Genomic DNA, 20,840 nt, shown 5'->3' on the forward strand with positions numbered 1-20,840 from the left:
AGAGCCACCTATCTAATGGACTCATTACTCCATTATTAAACCCAAAGACAGAATTTGATATCCCACAGGGCTCTCTGGTCATAGTCTCCTCCCCTTCAGCCATAATCATACCCCATCTACAGGTAACCCCCAGTAGGACTGTTAAAATATCTTCAATATGAGGGAGAAAATTAGGCCACAATTCATCAACATGTTTTAAGAAGACACTGTTAAAAATGTTTCGATGTCTACAAACCAAAAATTTCTTTTGTGTTTTTTAATCTTGCTCCTCGAAGTAACAGACTTTCAGGCCCAAGAGGTCTAAAAAGAAACAGATACATCAGCATTTTTTTTTAAAAACACAATATTTAAGAATGGCTATTTTTAAAATCTAGGACATCAACACATTTTGAATTCTAAGGATCCCTTTAAATTAATTTGTATTAGCTGAAACTGGTGCTGTGGAAAGCACAGCTGTAGTTATCAGGAAGGTTAATTTAAGGTAAGAGTGGTATGTATATGTTCCATCCCAGTGTTTGGACCATCTTTGGAAATTGTCAAAAAAGTTAGCTTAAAGTCAAGCAAAAAAAGTAAAATTTCCTTATTTTGCCTGAAGTGGTTCCAACAGAAATTGAAATGGAAAAAAACTCCAGTGGAGAGGCAGACACCAGAATTAAAAACTAAACACTAAAATGTACAGCTTATTAGCCTCCTGTACAGTTTAGTGTTGATTTTTCACTCTTTCATAACCAGTAGCAACAATAGCTCATGACTACCATTTACATAAACAAAATACCTGATCCTTCAAGTTCAGTTGAAAACATAACCCAGATTTAAAAAACTGTTCTCAAAAGACAGACTTTTATGCTAGACTAACTGTAGCTACACAAGCAATTGCCATAGTTGCATCTACAACTACAGTAACTGTATGTGCAAATTATGCACTTGAGCGTGTGACATTTGCTTTAATTTTTTTCCGGTATAAAATCACTGTTAGAAAGAATTCAACCCAAACCTGAGTAAAATTTCTTATAATGTAAATATTTCTTAGGCGATTTGCAAAGTTTTAATGGAAAAAAAAAGCAATATAGTACACTTGAAGAAGAGAAGATTTTACATGTTCAGGTAAATTATGTTCTCCTAAGAAGCCGTATCCATATTGCTGGACTCAAATGGTTTTACAGTCAATAAAAGCAGTTTAGCTAGCTCAGAATACATAGTTCAATCAGTGCAGTACAAGCAAACCTGGTTTCTTTTTGATGGTAAAGAGATATGAGCTCTGTCTACTGGTGGAGCTGTAAGTGTGTCATCACACATGGTTTAAACTGGTTCTGCTATACTTTTCAACTGAATTAATTTTGAGATTAATCCTGGAGCTGAACATGAAAAGCTTGGCAATAATATATTCTGAAGACCTGCAAATGTGGTAGCAACCGAAAGAAAACCTTTGGGAATGCCCTGTTTTTGTTGTTCAGGCATAGGCTCTGGGGCTGAAAGATGTGTCTTCTGTCTCCACACTTCATGCAAGACCTTTGAAAAGAGCTCAGGCAAATCATTTATTCACCCTTTATTCAAATGTACTCGTCTTTAAAACTGACATAATATTTACCAACCTCACAGAGGTATTGAGAGCATCACTTCATTCACATTTATAATGATTTTTATAATTTTCCAATAAAAGGCACTATATAAGTGCTGAAATATAAACTTGTTTCAGAGGTTATTCAGTTAGTGGAAAAAGGGCCTTAAAAAAATAAAAAAAAAAAAAAATCAGAACCAGTCCAAGAAGTTCATTCTTAACTGGTTCTGATTTTTTAAGGCCCTTTTCCCACTTAACTGAATAATCTCTTTAACAAGTTTATAATTGAGCACTTATATAGTGCCTTCTATCTGAAGATATAAAAATTTATTTAAACGTTAATTTAATTAAGTAAGCTTCCCAATTTGGTTGTGAGCTCAGTAAACATGTCAGTTTTAAAGATGAGTAAATTGAAGTACAGGGTGAATAAATGATTTGACCAAAGTCTCAAATGAAGTGTGGAGACAGAAGATAGATCTTTCATCCCTAAGGCCTATGCCTGAACAACAAAAACAATTAAAAATGAACTTCTTGGGCATTAAAATATCAAACAAGTCACAGGAAGGAACTGGTTTGTTAATGAATACATCTATTATGTATGAAAGCACATTTTAAAGATAGAGAGGACCAACTTTTCAAGAGGTCTCAACACCTACCAGCTCTACTCTCAATCTGGGCGCTAAGTACTCTTGAAACTCTGGGCACTTCTTTTAGGTGCCTATATGGGAGCTAATATCAGTTGAAAATCCAGTCTTAAATCTCTGAACTTCTTTACTGCTTGACCCTTTTGATAATTTTTGCCGCATTTTAAATGCATATTCCATTTATTTCAACGGACAGGAAAACCTCTTACACCAGGCATGTTCACTACCACAGGTGTTGTGCATATATATGCTCTGCAACATTTAAGTAGTTAAATACCTAGTGATAGTGCACATTTATTAAATGTTAAAAAAAAAAAAAGCCCCAGCAGGGTAATAAGCCAGTAGTTCCCACTGATTGCAACAGGAGCGGAGAGTGCTCCGTGCCTCTGATCATCAAGCCATGGGTATCTACTGCATTACAAGACATAGAATTGTAAGTTACAACACTTCTCACAAATATGACATGCTAACTTCATACACACATTTTAAAAACATTCAAATGCCAACCTTACAAAAAGCAAGTTAATTCAAGTGGTGAAACTAACACTTAAAATTACTATAAACTAAACTTTGGAAAACAAGTAAGTTTAGGTTTAACTACTTCAACTGTCTAATCTAGTTTTACTTGACTCAACCTTTACTATGGAGTTGAAGTAGCATCTGGATAATAAACTATTACCCTTTTCCATTCCATGATAATTTTATGATGGTCATGTTCGATCACCTTAGCTTAGCTTTTAAAGTTTTATTAAGTTAGCTTTACAAACATTTTACTTACCGCACAATTTCCTCAATTTGATGACTTATAGTTATTCTTCCAACAAATCTATGAAAAAAGGTCATATGCCAGAATGTTGGTGTACAAACTCCAATATAAAAAAAGTCTTTATTTCATTAATGCAAGGAAAGCATGACATAAATGTGGTATGCGCCAGATAGAATATCCCATCCTTGATTTACAGTCTGTTTTATTAATGGGCAATACATTAACCTTGGTGATAATTTTGAGGTATGCTTCAAGAAGTCATCAACAAGAGCTATGAATCATCCCCCCCTCAAGAAAATGAACTGAGTGATTTTAGAAATAACCCATACAACTCAATTTATGAAATCAGATAAAAAAATATCTTTTGTTAAGTTGGTTGAACCTCCCCCTACCAAATGATTACATGTTCCAATCAAGAAATATAATTCCTTTAAAAAAAAAAAAAAAAAAGGCAAAGTTACCAGTATATTTTTCATCTGAAATGAATAGTAATTTCACATCTAACAAAGTAGATGAATAAACTATCCAGTTACTTTCAAATTCTTCGGTGACTGAAATGTCAAAAATATTTTGTATGCCTTATAACACCCTGATATGAAATGACTGTAAAAGTTCACTATCATTGGTTTACTAGTTCTTTACTGACATCACTAATTCTATGACCTTTACAATCCACTTGAGATTCAGTGTTCAATAACTAGTTAAGCAAATATACATTCATGTTTTGAATCTGAAATTCCACAAGGATCCAAATACTCAGTTAAAATAAGCTACTGTCCACATAATATGATAACTTTCATGTATATTCATTTTAGTAATCAGCTTCTATTAAAGCTAGTCATTAATACAAAAATCATGCAATGTTACTATTATGCTATGAGTAAGAAATATTTACAGGGTCATAGACCTACACATAGCATACATTTGTTAGGAAAACACCCTTTTAAAAAGTCTATTACACTGCTTGCTGACAGTAGCTTTTAAATGAGACATGTTGGTGTAGTAAGGGTTTACTAAACTACTCTTTTGCTACTGGGAAACAGTTCAAATCTTGCTTAGGCTGTAAATGAAAGTAAATTTTGGGGTATATGGTCTTAGTAGAAAATCAAAACAAAATCACACAATTTGAGACACTTTAATTTATAACCAAAGAAAGGGGAGTTAAATATTCAGGACTGAAGTGTTTTGGCAGAACCATGTACAGCTCGTCTTTTTCCACAATTCCTGCTCAAGCACCATTACTTTTAAAAGTTGTGAACAAATTTACTGCTTAACAAGCGATGTAGAACCATGCTGGAGTTAAAATGTAAACAATAAAAATCAGAAGGCTCTTTCCCTTTTTGCAGCTTTAAGCAGCATAGGGATTTACATACAAACTCCGACATTTGTTTAATAAAACCTGAAATGTACAACAATACACAGAGAGAAACTTTCCTCTCAGCAAGATCCATATAATTAACCACCATCAGAAATTTTGCGTTTAAATCAACTTCAAAATTATGAAGAATAAAATGACACCTGTATAGGTCTGCTTCTGGCTGTTGACATTCTATAACAGCTACGAGTGTGTCCAGGTTGGCAACTGACTGTAATACTGCTGTTTCTGGGACTGCAACATGAGTCTGAAAAAACACACATCTCTATATATGAGAATTTCTCAATGATACAGAAAGGTACTAGTTTGTTGGCATTTCTTTGGTCAAGGAAAGCCTCTGGAACCCTGAAAAGGGTCATGGATTTTGTATATGAAAGCATCACATCTTGTATACTGACAGATGTTTCACCATTATGACACTGCAAACTACCATTTAAAGTACTGCAATAATGTTCCTTAAAAGTGATTAATGTGGGTTTTTTCTGGCCAAGTTAATTACCATTTATAACATTTCTTACATTACCAGATCAAGCAAGGTTCTTGGTCCTATTAATATACTGCAGCTCAAACCAAAAAATAAAATAAACAGGGATACTACAGTTCTGATATATTAAGATACACCTAATAACTAAAGGTCAGATTCTGCTATTCTTACTCTCACTGAGTAGTACACCTTACTTAAAAAGTAAGCCCACTGATTTCAATGGGGGGTTGGGTGCTACTCAGTTTGAGTAAGGGTGGCAGAATAAGATCTTATGTGTAGCACAAGAAGGTAAAACAGCAGATTATGACGTATCGTGATATTAAAAATAGCCTTGCTATGTGCTCAAATAAGTTAAGATAAAAATTAACTATATTTTGATAAGTACAGAACCTAGACACTCTCTTTACTTTTAGTAAAACTGCTAGCACATTAACAACAAGGAGTCTGGTGGCACCTTAAAGGCTAACAGATTTATTTGGGCATAAGCTTTCGTGGGTAAACCATCACTTCTTCAGATGTGAAGAAGTGGTGTTTTACTCACAAAAGCTTATGCCCAAATAAATCTGATAGTCTTTAAAGGTGCCACCAGACTCCTTGTTGTTTTTGTGGATACAGACTAACACAGCTACCCCCTGATACTTGCAGCACATTGTGGGAGCTGTGAGAAATGTTTAAAAAAAGTAAAATTAGACACACAAAACCTCCTATTTGAGTCATTAACAGAGAAATTTAAGGACGCTGGCCTTTACTAAGTTAGCAAAGGCTGTAAGTTGATTTGACTCTTATTTCTACGTTGCATTTCATACTAGAAAACTGCATATGTTTAGATTACCAACCTTAAGATTAGTTTCTCCATCCAAGCTAGCAGTAGTAACATGACACGAACCATCCACTCTATCGGAGGACAGAAGTACAAGATCAACAGGGAAAGTCTCATCTTTGGCTACTCTGACAATATCACCCACCTGAAAGATAAACAAAAATGAGAGTATGCTTTTGAAAAAGAATAGATTAAGAATTAATTTTAACAGTTATTCAAAATTATAATGCAATAGACCACCATAAAATTGCAATGCAGCAAATGAGCATTTTGCTGAAATGAACTGGCATAACTATAGTTCTAAAGAAGAAATGCACTGTTTTCTGCTAGTTACTAGATACATACCCTAATGTTTTTTGATCTAGTTTTTACAAGGCCACCACTTCGAACAACATAAACTGGAGCTCCATTTACTTCATTGTCTGCTTTATGTCGTAACCAGTCTTCATACCCCTGCAGAAATACAAGATTGAATGTTATATTTTAAACAGCTATATACTTTTCTAAGAGTAACAAAGTAGTTTGAGGCACCATAGCTTTGCAAACAAGCAACCAGCTGTGTGACCAAAAGCATGTCACCAGACCTCTGTTCTATTCAGGTTCGACTGCACCCATCACTGTGCAGTCGAAGCACCCTCGGTTTTCACTAGTTTCAGATTTGTTAAATAAAGATAAAAAAAACATAGCACATGTAATGTAGAATTATGGAATCTTATTACTATTTTAAAACAAATATCTGCGGTGAAGGTTCCATAAGAAGAGTTAAAACAACTGCTCATGCAACCTGAGAGCCTCACAATGTCTAAGTGGATTAAGGCAACTGAGTAGGGAATAGAAACAATCATTCCCAGTGTCTCATTTACTGATTTATTAAAATAACCCCCTTTTCTGTTAAACTATGCAATTCCCAGAGAGCTTGCTCTAGCATCTTTCTGAGCAACAGCCGAGGCACCTGTTCTTGTAAAGAGATTTTAACTTCTATGGTGTGGAGTTGACATTCATGTTTTGTTGAGCAAGTGGAAATGACAGCGTATGTGAGAAAAACAGTCAGGTACAAAGTCTTAATTCATCCAGAGTGTACCAGGGCAAAGGTTTAGAGTGACTAATCAACCTGGATTTTTAATAGAGAAGACAATCCAACATTTTCCCCTCCAGATATTCAAAAAATCAAAGGAGGGTACATGTCCTGTTTTATATTTTCTTTGTACATCAGTTAATATATTACTTGTTTACTTGTACATCTCCCAAAAAATTTGTGGACAGACAGTAATAGGTATATCCTGGAAGATACTTTTGATATGCTGGAGGCAATGGATTGTCCAGCATTCATATGAATTAAACGGCTAACTAAGATTAATGTTAATATTATTTGTATTAATGTACTGCCTAGGAGTCCCAGTCATGCACCAGGACCCCATTGTGCTAAGGGTGCTCAAACACAGAACAAAAAGACAGTCCTTGTGCCAAGAAGCTTAAAATCTAAGTATATAACAGAGAAGTTCTTGAGCCAGTAATTCTTAGCAGCAATGTATTTTGCTGTTTCTTGGTTAACTCTGGCTATGGTTCACTGTTAAATAATTTTTCTACCAATGTTTTATTCACAAGTATATGTGTCTTGTACTCTCAATTCAAAGTAGGCCTGGTGAGCGAGTAAGCAAGCTCACAGCTGTGCATAAAATTCAGATGTGAACATTTAAAAAAGTTTGACTTGATAAAAAGCGAAGCCTGCAGCAGATTTACCATTTCTATATAAAAAGCTGAATGCTACTCAAAGTACTAAAAGTGTGTTCATCAACTACTTCTAAAGATTAAAGCAAAGGTCACAGTTTTCTGTGAAGATCTAGTGTACTTTTGATAACATAGTAAATTCAGTGAGACAAATATTCAAGGGCATTTTCATTTAATATGGAGAAGTCACTTTCCACTGACGCTTGAAAAACAGATTCATTACCTTACTTTGCCTCAAATGGACAAAACAGCCAACCAACTCTAAAGTACTACCTTCAGTATCTTTATAAATTTATACCACATCTTATACACCATCATATATTCTATACTTGTCATATGCAATATTACAGAAATCTGCTTTAGGGATGTTTTAGAGGATTTTTTAGAAGCCTTATTGTGTGTATTTTCATCTTTCTCTCTCCACCTGCAAAGCTGCGGATATTAGTTACCATGATTCCAACTATACAGAGGTCAGAAGCAACCATAAAAAAACTGGAAAGCTATTTTTATTGCTTTTCCGTACATAAAAATATGACAAAGCAGTCTGCTTTCTTGGAACCTTGCAGACCTAGAAGGGAGTATGGGGTCTCACTGAAATGCTGGGAATATCACAACCCCAATGAGATTGTTTCTGGCCTTGGAATGCCACAAGATATTGGACCTGAATGTTTTGATATTCACATATAGAAAAAGTTGTTACTGATACAGAACTAAATCTTGCTTGTCCTGAACCTTGGACTAGGGTTAATTTGGGGGGGGTTGACAGAGGAAATATTTCTATGGAAAGTTTATTGAGGCAGTCAAAGGGGTATGATAGGTTTATCATCTATCAACTGGTTCTTAATTTATAAAATTGATATCACCTCCATACATGGTGTTTATTATACATAAAATATAAGCATTTTGCCCAATTATACTCTTAATTCAGCCACTGAATGAGATTTTTCTTCTTTCGGGTTAAAGAGTGTCCTGGAAACAGAACACTTTATTTAAAAAATGACCTGATATTGGACGATCCCACACATGACTAATGAATGGAGAAAAAAACCCGAAGTACCGTATTCTGTGTTTCCAAGTTTACAGTCTTATGTTACTAATACTCAGAAGGCTAACCCAATTCTTTAAGGGTGTGGAACAATGAGTGACCTAGACAAATTGGAGGACTGGGCCAAAAGAAATCTGATGAGGTTCAACAAGGACAAGTGCAGAGTCTTGCACTTAGGAAGGAAGAATCCCATGCAGGGGACTGACTGGCTAAGCAGTTCTGCAGAAAAGGACCTGCAGAGTGGACGAGAAGCTGGATATGAGTCAGCAGTGTGCCCTTGTTGCCAAGAAGGCCAACGGCATATTGGGCTGTATTAGTAGGAGCACTGCCAGCAGATCAAGGGAAGTGATTATTCCCCTCTATTTGGCATTGGTGAGGCCACACCTGGAGTATTGTGTCCAGTTTTGGTCCCCCACTACAGAAGGGATGTGGACAAATTGGAGAGAGTCTAGCGGAGGGCAACAAAAATGATTAGGGGGCTGGAGCACATGACTTATAAGGAGAGGTTGAGGGAACTGGGGTTATTTAGTCTGCAGAAGAGAAGGGGGGTTGGGAGGGGGGATTTGATAGCTTTCAAATACCTGAAGAGGGGTTCCAAAGAAGATGGAGCTAGGCTGTTCTCAGTGGTGGCAGATGACAGAAGCAGCAGCAATGGTCTCAGGTTGCAGTGGGGGAGGTCTAGGTTGGACATTAGGAAACACTATTTCACTAGGAGGGTGGTGAAGCACTGGAATGCGTTACCTAGGGAGGTGGTGGAATCTCCATCCTTAGCGGTTTTTAAGGCCTGGCTAGACAAAGCCCTGGCTGGGAATGATTTAGTTGGGGTAGGCCCTGCTTTGAGCAGGGGATTGGACTAGATGACCTCCTGAGGTCTCTTCCAACCCTAATATTCTATGATTCTAACGAAGAAGAAAGAAGAGAAGGCTTATTTGGGTCATGTAAATCCCAGTGCCATTAAAATTCTCTTGTTTCTGAGCAACACAACTGCTAAAAAGAATACACATTAGGAACTAGGGCTGTCAAGTGAAGAAAAAAAACTACTCATGATTAATTGGGCAATTAAAAAAATTAGTCACAATTAATTGTGCTGTTAAACAATAATAGAATACCATTTATTTAAATATTTTTGGATGTTTTCTATATTTTCAACTATATTGATTTCAATTGCAACACCGAATACAAAGTGTACAGTGCTTACTTTATATTTATTTTTTATTACAAATATTTGCACTGTAAAAAACAAAAGAAATCGTATTTTTCAATTCACCTAATACACGTACTGTAGTACAGTCTATCATGAAAGTTGAACTTACAAATGTAGAATTATGTACAAAAATAACTGCAATAAAAAATAAAACAATGTAAAACTTTAGAGCCTACAAGTCCACTCAGTCCTACTTCTTGTTCAGCCAATCACGCAGACAAACAAGTTTGTTTACATTTGCAGGAAATAATGCTGCCTGCTTCTTGTTTACAATGTCACCTCAAAGTGAGAACAGGTGTTCACATGGCACTGTTGTAGCCAGCACTGCAAGGTATTTATGTGCCAGATTTGCTAAAGATTCATATATCCCTTCACGCTTCAATCACCATTCCAGAGGACATGCATCCATGCTGATGATGGGTTCTGCTCGATAGTGATCCAAAAGCAGTGCGAACCAACGTATGTTCATTTTCATCATCTGAGTCAGATGCCACCAGCAGAAGGTTGATTTTTGTTTTTGGTGGTTCCGGTTCTGTGGTTTCCGCATTGGAGTGTTGCTCTTTTAAGACTTCTGAAAGCATGGTCCACACCTCATCCCTCTCAGATTTTGGAAGGCATTTCAGATTCTTAAACCTTGGGTCAAGTGCTGTAGCCATCTTTAGAAATTTCACACTGGTACCTTCTTAGCGTTTTGTCAAATCTGCAGTGAAGGTGTTCTTAAAGCGAACACATGTGCTAGGTCATCATCCGACACTGCTATAACATGAAATATATGGCAGAATGCAGGTAAAACACAGCAGAAGATATATAATTCTCCCCCAAGGAGCTGAGTCATAAATTTAATTAATGCCTTTTTTTTTAACGATCATCATCAGCATGTCCTCTGGAATGGTGACCGAAGCATGAAGGGGCATACAAATGTTTAGCATACCTGGCACATAAATATCTTACAATGCTGACTACAAACGTGTCATGCAAACACCTGTTCTCACCTTCAAGTGACATTGTAAATAAGAAGCGGGCATCATTATCTCCTGGAAATGTAATACCAACTTGTTTGTCTTAGTAATTAGCTGAACAAGAAGTAGGCCTGAGTGGACTTGTAGGCTCTGAAGTTTTAGATTGTTTTGGTTTTGAGTGCAGTTATGTAACAAAAATGTTTTTACATTGTAAGTTGCATTTTCATGATAAAGAGCTTGCTCTACAGTACTTCACCACAACATGCTGGTGATGCCTCACACACTATGGAATCCTGCTACAGACTGGAGACAGCCTACAGTGGTCACAAAAACTTACTGGATTTAAAATATCATACCATCTTGAAGTATTTTAATACCCTAATTTTAAGAGGCACTATTTCTCTTCCCTCTACTCCCTCCACTGCAACGTTGCAACTGATTGGCTCCAGTCTAACAGAGTTATGGAGTTCTGTGATGTGTCTTGAAACGGGTGCAGCAAATGGTGGGGAGTCACACAAACAGAAAAAGATCACTTCAGTATTTCATATCCTGAATGACCGTCTTACCCTTGCCATTTGGGGAATTCCGCATATAATTCTGAAGTTCACAGAATCGTAGAACTGGAAGGGACCTTAAGAGGTCATCTAGTCCAGTCCCCTGCACTCGTGGCAGGACTAAGTATTATCTAGACCATCCCTGACAGGTGTTTGTCTAACCCGCTCTTAAAAATTTCCAAAAATCTTTCCACAACCTCCCTAGGCAATTTATTCCAGTGCTTAACCATCCTGACAGTTAGGAAGTTTTTTCTAATGTCCAACCTAAACCTCCCTTGCGGCAATTTAAAGCCCATTGCTTCTTGTTCTATCCTCAGAGGTAAAGAACAATTTTTCTTCCTCACCCTTGTAACAACCGTTCACATACTTGAAAACTGTTTTCATGTCCCCTCTCAGTCTTCTCTTTTCCAAACTAAACAAACCCAATTTTTTCAGTCTTCCCTCATAGGTCATGTTTTTTAGACCTTTTTTGGTTGCTCTTCTCTGGACTCTCTCCAATTTGTCCACACCCTTCCTGAAATGTGGCGCACAGAACTGGACACAATACTCCAGTTGATGCCTAATCAGAGCGGAACAGAGTGGATGAATTACTTCTCATGTCTTGCTTACAACACTCCTGCTAATACATCCTAGAATTATGGTGGGTTTTTTTTGTTTCGTTTTTTTTTGTCTTTTGCAACAGTGTTATACTGTTGACTCATATTTAGCTTGCGGTCCACTATGACCACCAGATCCCTTTCCACAGTACTCCTTCCTAGGCAGTCATTTCTCATTTTTATGTGTGTAACCGATTGTTCCTTCCTCAATGGAGTACTTTGCATTTGTCCTTATTGAATTTCATCCTGTTTACTTCAGACCATTTCTCCAGTTTGTCCAGATCATTTTGAATTTTAATCCTATCCTCCAAAGCACTTGCAACCTCTTCCAGCTTGGTATCATCTGCAAACTTTATAGTACTCTGTATGCCATTATCTAAATCATTGATGAAGATATTGAACAGAAACAGACCCAGAACTGATCCCTGCGGGACCCCACTCGTTATGCCCTTCCAGCATGACTCTGAACCACTGGTAACTACCCTCTGGGACCGGTTTTCCAACCAGTTTTGCACTCGCCTTATAGTAGCTCCCTCTAGGTTGCATTTCCCTAGTTTATTTATGAGAAGGTCATGTGGGACAGTATGAAAAGCTTTAGTAAAATCAAGATATACCACGTCTACCGCTTCACCCCATCCATAAGGCTTGTTACCCTGCCAAAGAAAGCTATCAGGTCGGTTTGACATGATTTGTTTTTGACAAATCCATGCTGTTACTTATCACCTTATTATCTTCTAGATATTTGCAAATTGATTGCTTAATTATTTGCTTTATTATCTTTCCAGGTACAGAAGTTACGCTGATTGGTCTGTAATTCTCCTTTTTATAGATGGGTACTATATATTTGCCCTTTTCCAGTCTTCTGGAATCTCTCCCATCTTCCATGACTTCTCAAAGATAATCAGTAATGGCTCAGATATCTCGAGTTGTTGAATTTTAATCCTATTTTGCAGGTAACAATTAAGCCTTGCCAAAAGCCCTACCAGCATTAATATACTTCAGGGATAGTGAAATATAGTCAGATCTCTTTGTTTAGGTTACAAACAATATTTTTGTAAGGTTAGGATATTAATTGATTTTCTGCCTCTAATCAATATGTAACTGTAAAGTGATTACCTCCAATCATCTGACAGCTGTGTGAATGCCTAGATTTCTGCCCCAGGGGAGGACTTAAGCTTTTCCTGCCTAGGGCACCATTCTACACTGGCAAGAAAAGCTCTCTATGCTGCTCTTGGGGCTCTCTTAACTGCTGCCAAACAACATGCAGATACTTTTAATGCATCACCCACCCCAAGTCTCTTTCCTGGTCTGTATTATGTACGAGGATTCCTTTATAATGTGTACTGAGGTGTGCCAAGGGAATAAGTGAGAGGCATTAGGAAATGGTCTTATAACAATTGATATACAAAGTCTAGACAAAAATGTCTTTTGACAATCATTCCTGTGCATTTAAGGATGTTACAATGAGCCATTGGGTGCCTGACAGCTAAGCAGAGCTCCCCAGTTTAAGCTTCTAGCAGGCAACATTTTAAACACATTTACTGATTTCTTTCTAGAAACTATGTGTGCGCTTTACCGCTTAGAGTGTCTAACAAATCCTGACTACACTATTTAAAGAAAAGATTAAGAAACTGTTTAAAAAGGAATCATGCTATTTAGGCTAATTTCATACCTGTTTTATGGCTGTTACAGTTATGACAAAGAACAATGGCAATCCGCTTGTAATAGGACTGGTCGGTGTATCTATCATAAGCTATAGGAAAAGAGAATGAGGATAATGTTAGTACCAGATTATTCTTAAAATCTTACAAAACCAAAGGCAATAACATTTTACACCACATGAGCAAAATTATTTTACACCACATGAGCAAAAATGTCAGAGAGGCTCTTTATTACATATTCTATAGTCATTCTAGTGCAAAACTCCCCTTGATGTCAGACGCAGTTCTCCTAAAAGGTGGCAATACTGACATACTACATTTATTTTCTCCTACCAAGTTGAGTTAAGATATATATTATATGAAACTGCTTTTTTACACCATACAAAGAACTAGCTTACAACAAAAAAAGTAGGATAAAAGACATCTTAAATTCAGACTGAAAACTGAAAGCACAAATTTCCTAAGGCTTTATCTCTGGCACATAAATTAAAGAATCCCCTTGCACATAGTACTGCTTTCTGTCTTCCATAAGAGAACCTTGCAGATTTTACAATTTGTGCTACCACTGTTGTGGTGCCAACTTCAATGCAAACACTAAACATGTGTGCACGAGCCTGTATGGGTTTTTCTCTACTGCAGGAACAGTGCTACTTTACAGGATAAACTAACTGTATTAAAGGGCTGCAGAGAAAGGATACAGAGGGAAAACAGTTATTGAAAACATTAATATTAATTTAAGAAATTTATTAGGTTTACCTGAAATTTAACTCATTGCCTTGGGAAGCACTACCAAATAAATCTTGCATAGAGAGTTTTAAAAAGTTAAAGGTTAGAGAAAATAGCTTGGGCAACAGCAGGGCCTTGATCTTTACACTCTCAAATTTACCAGAGTTAAAAAAATATGGCAAATTCCAGTCTGAGCGAGAGAACTTGTGCTCTGCTATTACACAGCCAGACAGGATTTCAGCCTTGAAACATATCTTATACCAAGAAGAATACTGTAACATAGACAAAGATTGTGCAGAACCAAGTGGACCATGAACAGTAGTAAATAAAAATCTACTTTGATAAAGCAGATAGGAAAAGAAATGATGCTCTCAAGTTTCCAAGAGGATAAAGGATGGGCATATTGGGTCAGACCAATGGGTCATTTAGCCCAGTTCTCTGTCTTCCGACAGTGCCCAATGTCAGGTGTTTCAGAGGGAATGAACAGAACAGGCCATCATCAAGTGATCCAACCCCTGTTGTCCACTCTCAGCTTCTGGCAGTCAGAGGCTAGCGACACCCAAAGCATGGGATTACATCCCAAACCATCTTGGCTAATAGACACTGACAGACCTATCTTCCATGAATTTATCTAATTCTTTTTTTAACCCCATTATAGTTTTGGCCTTCACTATATCCACCGACAACGAGTTCCACAGATTGACTGTGCACTGTATGAAGAAGTAGTTCCTTATGTTTTAAACCTGCTGCCTATTAAATTTCCTTTGACCACCCATGGTTCTTGCGTTATGTGAAGCAGTAAATAAAATTTCCTTATTCACTTTTTCCACACCATTCATAATTTTATAAATCTCTGTCATGCTGCCCCTAGCCAGTTCTCTCTTTTCCAAGCTCAACAGTCCCAGTCTTTTTAATCCTGCCTCATATGGAAGCTGCTCCATACCCCTAATCATTTTTGCTGCCCTTCTCTGTACCTTTTCCAATGCCAATATATCTTTTTGAGATGGAGAAACCAGAACTGCATGCAGTATTCAAGATGTGACCGTACCATGGATTTATATAGTGGCATTATGATATTTTCTGTCTTATTATCTATCCCTTTCCTAATGGTTCCTAACATTGTTCGCTTTTTTCACTGCTGCTGCATACTGAGCAGATGTTTTCAGAGAACTATCCACAATAACTCCATGATCTTTTTTTTTGAGTGGCAACAGCTAATTTAGACACCATCATTTTGTATGTATAGTTCGGATTATGTTTTCCAATGTGCATTACTTTGCATTTATCAACATTTATCATTTGCCATTTTGTTGCCCAGTCACCCAGTTTTGCGAGATCCCTTTGTAACTCTAGTCATCAGAGGAGTGAAGTTCTGGAACAGCCTTCCAAGAAGTAGTGGGGCAAAAAAACCCTAACTGTCTTCAAGACCGAGCTTGATAAATTTATGGGGGAGGATGGTATGATGAGACTGCCTACAAGGGCATGTAGCTGCAAATACTCAAAATAGTATTTCAAATTTGAGCCTAAATCCAGTGCAGTCCAAGTAGTTAAGACTCCAACACCCTTGTGAAATAGTTACTGTGCCTTTAAAAAAAAATAGATGAAAAAACTGAGACAGAGTTTAAGTGATTTGCACAAGGCAGAGAATGAGTAGCAGAACTGAGAATATAACCCAGAAAATCCTGGTTTCCAGCTCTATATTCCGACTATGGAGTCTCTCTCATTAAATTATAAGTTTTATTCAACTTACCTGAACCAAAAATATAATAAGAAAATAAAAATTGGCTACTCTTCTGAACTGCTCAAATAAATTTTTTGGAATAAAATTCCACACCGTATACTGAAAAGAAAAGAGAAGTGGGGTTATATAACATGACATTGCACAAATTTTCCATAAAAAACTTTTCAATCTCTTCCCAGTCTCTCCCCAACAAATCCCTCAAAACCGTCTCATTCTCCTCTTCCCAAAGTGCTGTACCCTCTTCTCTGTCTTTGGGGTGAGGCAGAGCCAAGGCTTGTCCCTTCTTGTAGACAAGCCAGGAGCTAGGAGAAGCCCAGGCATCGAGGTAGCTGTGCTGGCTGCAGCAGTGCCAGCTGAAGATACCTTCCTACGTATCGGTGTGCGCGCACATGCATGGGTGGGTGGGAGGGCGGGAGAGGTGTCAGAGTGGTTCCCCTGGGGACTGCTTTCTCCCTTCTGCTGAGCCAATCAGCTGGTTGCAAGATGGCTATTGGGAAGGGGGAAAGATTTACTGAGGCTGCTGCAGCAGCAGACATTGCTTTCTTACCATCCAGTCAACTAAGATATTTATTCTGACCAATTAGGTCCATTCACCCCACCAACGGCCAGACTGTGCACCAAAAAGGAAACTCTGTGGGCAGCTCAATGTTCTCTACACTAACATGCTCTTTTTCACATAACAGGCTTGACAATTTGAGAGATGCCCTCTCTAAGTACAGATGTAAATATCTGGAGGTGATACAGGGAATTGCCAGTGGATCTCATGGTTCAAGACCCATCTTCTTTCTGAGGAATTTTACCTGAGACGGTCGGTCAGTGTGCAATCAGGCTTTTGTATTTTGAAGGGCAGGGTGATGGGAGCAGAGGAGGAGGAGGAGAAGGGGCCTCACTTTTTAAACATTGGTTTTGAAGTCATTTGCTGTTTTAAATGATGTGAAAACACATCACACTACCAGATGCACAGATACTCCACAACATCCTAAGTGATGTTTACTTTTTATCAAATATTTTTGACAAAGTACATGGATCCTTACCTTAGATGAAATGATTCTGTTCTCTGCAAATTTCTGAGGAATATAATGGCCATTCTGGGGGAAACGATTTGCTATGTAAATAGTTCGTGTATCACTTTGATGTGGTGGGTCAAAACCCTGAAAGGTAAAAGTAAAAATCAGTTGAACAACAGGCAGGACATTTTACATCAAAACTATCGTTTCAGATCACAGATGGCACACAAAATTCTGCTAATCTTTAAACTGAAATTGTGATCCAAATTTTAACAAGAGTCTTAGAATAGCAGATTATGAACTGGACACAAAGATGAACATATCTGGGCCAAAAAGTATATATTATTTTGCTGTTAGGAGGCTTGCTTTTTAATGTCATTTAAATGCATTTTGATTAATTTGTGTTTTTTTTTAATTTCCTATTGTGTTTAAAATTTGACATGGTCAACTGAAAACAACCTTAATTTATGTGGAGTGTGTTCATTCCTTATGGGGGACACATCACAAAAAAATCTTAAGAATCAGAAGAAAGAGCACATACAGGCTATGAAAAATGAGGGTAAAAGTTACTGTCTCACAGTAAAACCAGAAAAAAACAAAACAGAGAAATGGCAGTTTGGCTGAGGGAGGGTATGAGTAAGGCAGAGAGAAGCAAAAATGGAAACCAAAATACAGGAGGAAATTAAAGATATTCAAAGCCGTACTTTTAAAAGCCATACTAATGTTGATCATAATTGAATCATATAAGAAAGTTTAAACAAACAGAAGAGAGTCACACTAACAATGCTATGGTTCAAGTTTGAAAAAAATAATCTGACCAGTGGAAAAATTATTTTCCCTCTTTCCCAAGTAAGTAAATGATTTCCTGCCTCAAAGAGCATAAAAGCCTTGCTTACATTCAGAGACTTTATCTTCTAAAATTTCCCACTGTTACCACCAATTCAGGTCCACCAATGATAACAGTGGGAGCACTGTGTTTTGTAGACTTGCTGAGCAGGGTTAGACAAATCTTAGAAGTGAAAATTAATCCCATAGTGCTGCCTCCTCTACAAAGCCTCTTCAAAGAGCAGATACTTCACCTGGGAGCTTGATCCTACTTCTGGTGCTGCTGTAGCCTACACTGGCAGCTGCTCTGGAATCAGATCCAGCAAAGCCACACCAGTATCTGTTGCTGCCCTAGTTTTGGTAGTAGGTCAGGAAGACTCACTATCAAAAAAGTGGGTGGAGGGGGACAGGACAGCAGTGCCTGAGTGCAATGGCTGCTCCAACAGCTGAGCAGGGACAAGTACCAGGAGTCTGCTACGAGACTGCTCTTGGCCATCTGAAATATTGAAGGAGACCCCGTCTGTTCCTGCATGCCACAACCATTTCCCTCCTTGCAGGGATTAAGCTTGCTTTTCGCCTGCTCTGTCATTTTTGCCTGTTCTCACAAGGAAACAGCAAGCATTATGCGTCAAGAAAGTTAAATTTGGTGGCCAAATCCTACAATTTGAAAGGTGACCAAATTATTTTGGGGACACATCCTGACCAAAATTGCAAGGCAGGGATGGGGGTGAGAGGGGACTCACAGTGGCACAGGTGCCATTTGTGCCACTGAGGTCAGACCATTCTGGTCAATTTTCCAGAGGGCTGGTCATTACCTCCCAAGCTCAGCAAGGCTGTGTAACCTACCTACAAGTGCTATGGAAAGAAAGACACTCCGGGAGACAACAACTTGACAAGAAGGGGAAAGAACTACTCTTACTGGTAACAAATCTCTCCCCCTCAATAACTGCCTTTATGCATCTCCACTCTTGGGAAATGCTTAGGTGAGTCTGCCCTGCGGAAGAAGAATCTCAGCACTGAGCGGCTGATTACAAGTCACAGCTCCATGCCTTCTTAGCAAGGCTTACTACTGAGGAAGTCTCAGCACCAAGAACTTCTTTTCCACCATATTTTCAGACTTCATACAATTCTGATCCTACAAATTTGGCATTGGGCTTAACTAGACGAGTGATATCTAAGAGTTCCTTTATGGCTCCCTTACCAGATCCTCAGCACTGGACTGCAGAGTGGGGGAGTAGATTTTTAAAGCCAACAGAGGGAGTCTGAGGTAGCCCTTACACTTCCTTTGGGTCTGATGGAAAGCAAATATCAGTTTAGATCAGCAGTCCTCAAACTGTGGGTCGGGACCCCAAGTGGATCACAACCCCATTGTAATGGGGTTGTCACGGCTGGCATTAGACTTGCTGGGGGCCCAGGGTTGAAGCCAAAACCTAAGCCCCACTGTCCAGGGCCAAAGCTGAAGCCCGAGGGCATCAGCCCCGGTTGGTGGGGCTTAGGTTACAGACTCCCTGCCTGAGGCTGAAGCCCTTGGGCTTTGGCTGTGCCCCCCTGCCTGACTGGGGCTCAGGCTTCGGTCCCCCGTCCTGGAGTCGTGTAGTAGTTTTTTTTGTTTTTTTTTTTTGTCAGAAGGGGATGGCGGTGCAATAAAGTTTAAGAACCCTTGGTTTAGACTGCCCTTCAGCGGACGACGGGAGACATCTCATGTGGACGTTAGTAACAAACAACAAGGTATCACAGAATACACATAGCCTAACGCTAGCTTTTTTATCTGCAAAAGTCATGGAATAAACTGGGTAAAGAAATGAAGGCAACAATTAATTAGTCCAAATCCAGCAGAAATAACCACAAACCAACACCAAATGAGAACTGGAGAAATAAGGGGACAATCTGACAAGACTAAACCTGAATAAAGCCACAGAAGTGTTGAATTTAAAAACCCAACAAGGTAAAACAAGCAACACAGAGCAAAATATAAGCATATGCTCTAAGTTTTTCATTATTTCTTCTTTGTAGTATTCCACAGATTCCCAGTTTAGGTAAGATTTTTTTCACTTTTCTGGTAGGCTCATTCCAGTAAATTTGGGTATGTTTTTCAAGGCCTCACTAGTAATATAGATAGGGTTGAAAAGTTCAATTCTTCTGCTTTATAAACTGTAGCGGGAATAAAGAGGCCTTTTGCAATAAAACAACTCAAAGAGGATTCCTTACTGATTTAAAACTATAATCATAGGTAATAAAGGCATCAGACCTTAAAATTAAAGAAGCAATGTCAAGTATTCTGAAAACTGTCATATTAAAATTTCTTTCAGTGCTTTACAAAACCAATTAGAGCTCTATCCCTTCATACTCAATTTGTAAGCATGAAATTGATTGCCAGCAAAAATATGTGATGGACAATGTGATAAATATAAATGCAACAAAACATGGATAAAAATCAAAATACTTTAATCCTGAGTGTTTTGTCATACACTTACACAGTGCTTTTCATTCATTGATCTGAAAAGCACTATACACAAAGATGGGTAAGTACTGCAGAACTTAATTTACTTCAGAAAACATGAAGGAAGCTAATGCAGAAAGAAAGGAGCAAGAACAATTTAGGAAGATTTTACAAAAAGATTTGAAGAAGAATAAACTTTTGGCAGACAAGAAGTGAGAGTCTGTTCTATGTACAGTGGCAAGAAAGAAGGTATGAAGATAAAACTAGGACAAGAACACACAGGGTATGTCTACACGGGGGGGGGGCGGGGGGGGAGAGGGAGGAGTCTGTGGCAGCAGGTCTCAGAGCTCAGGTCAACTGACTCATGGGGCTAGTGCTGTGGGGCTAAAAATAGCAGTGTAGATGTTCGGGCTCAGGCTGGAGCCTGGGGTCTGAATCCTTGTGAGGGTGGCAGGCCCCAGAGCCTGGGCTCCAGCCTGAGCCTAAAACATCTACACTGCTATTTTTAGCCCTGTAGCACAAGCCAGTTTACGCAGCCTCCGAGACTCACTGCCATGGGTTCTTTTTTTGCAGTGTAGACATACACAAAGGGATTAGTCCTGGGAAAGGACTAGAAACATATATAGGAAACAAAAGAGAGGAAGAAGCTGTTCAGAGCTTTGTAAGGGACAAGTTTAAAAAGCATGAATTTGAGATGGTAAAATACA

General features: G+C 38.3%; 1 protein-coding gene across 7 annotated transcripts in view; it reads right to left on the minus strand.

Moving 5' to 3' along the window:
• Positions 1–20,840, minus strand: part of ATP11B (ATPase phospholipid transporting 11B (putative)) — a 118,819-nt gene that overhangs the window by 65,918 nt on the left and 32,061 nt on the right. For 6 of the 7 annotated variants that reach the window (XM_073359281.2, XM_073359279.2, XM_073359280.2 and 3 more), the window contains exons 2-9: positions 16,896–17,012; positions 15,871–15,960; positions 13,406–13,486; positions 5,993–6,100; positions 5,664–5,792; positions 4,487–4,590; positions 2,981–3,028; positions 236–300 (exon numbers count right to left, since the gene is read on the minus strand). In XM_073359281.2, the coding sequence (XP_073215382.1) occupies positions 236–300; positions 2,981–3,028; positions 4,487–4,590; positions 5,664–5,792; positions 5,993–6,100; positions 13,406–13,486; positions 15,871–15,960; positions 16,896–17,012 (742 nt within the window). The remainder of the gene's footprint in view (positions 1–235; positions 301–2,980; positions 3,029–4,486; positions 4,591–5,663; positions 5,793–5,992; positions 6,101–13,405; positions 13,487–15,870; positions 15,961–16,895; positions 17,013–20,840) is intronic. The other variant, XM_073359282.2, reaches the window with a different exon arrangement.

This window comes from Lepidochelys kempii, chromosome 9 (assembly GCF_965140285.1).
Source record: "Lepidochelys kempii isolate rLepKem1 chromosome 9, rLepKem1.hap1, whole genome shotgun sequence".
NCBI lineage: Eukaryota > Metazoa > Chordata > Testudines > Cheloniidae > Lepidochelys > Lepidochelys kempii.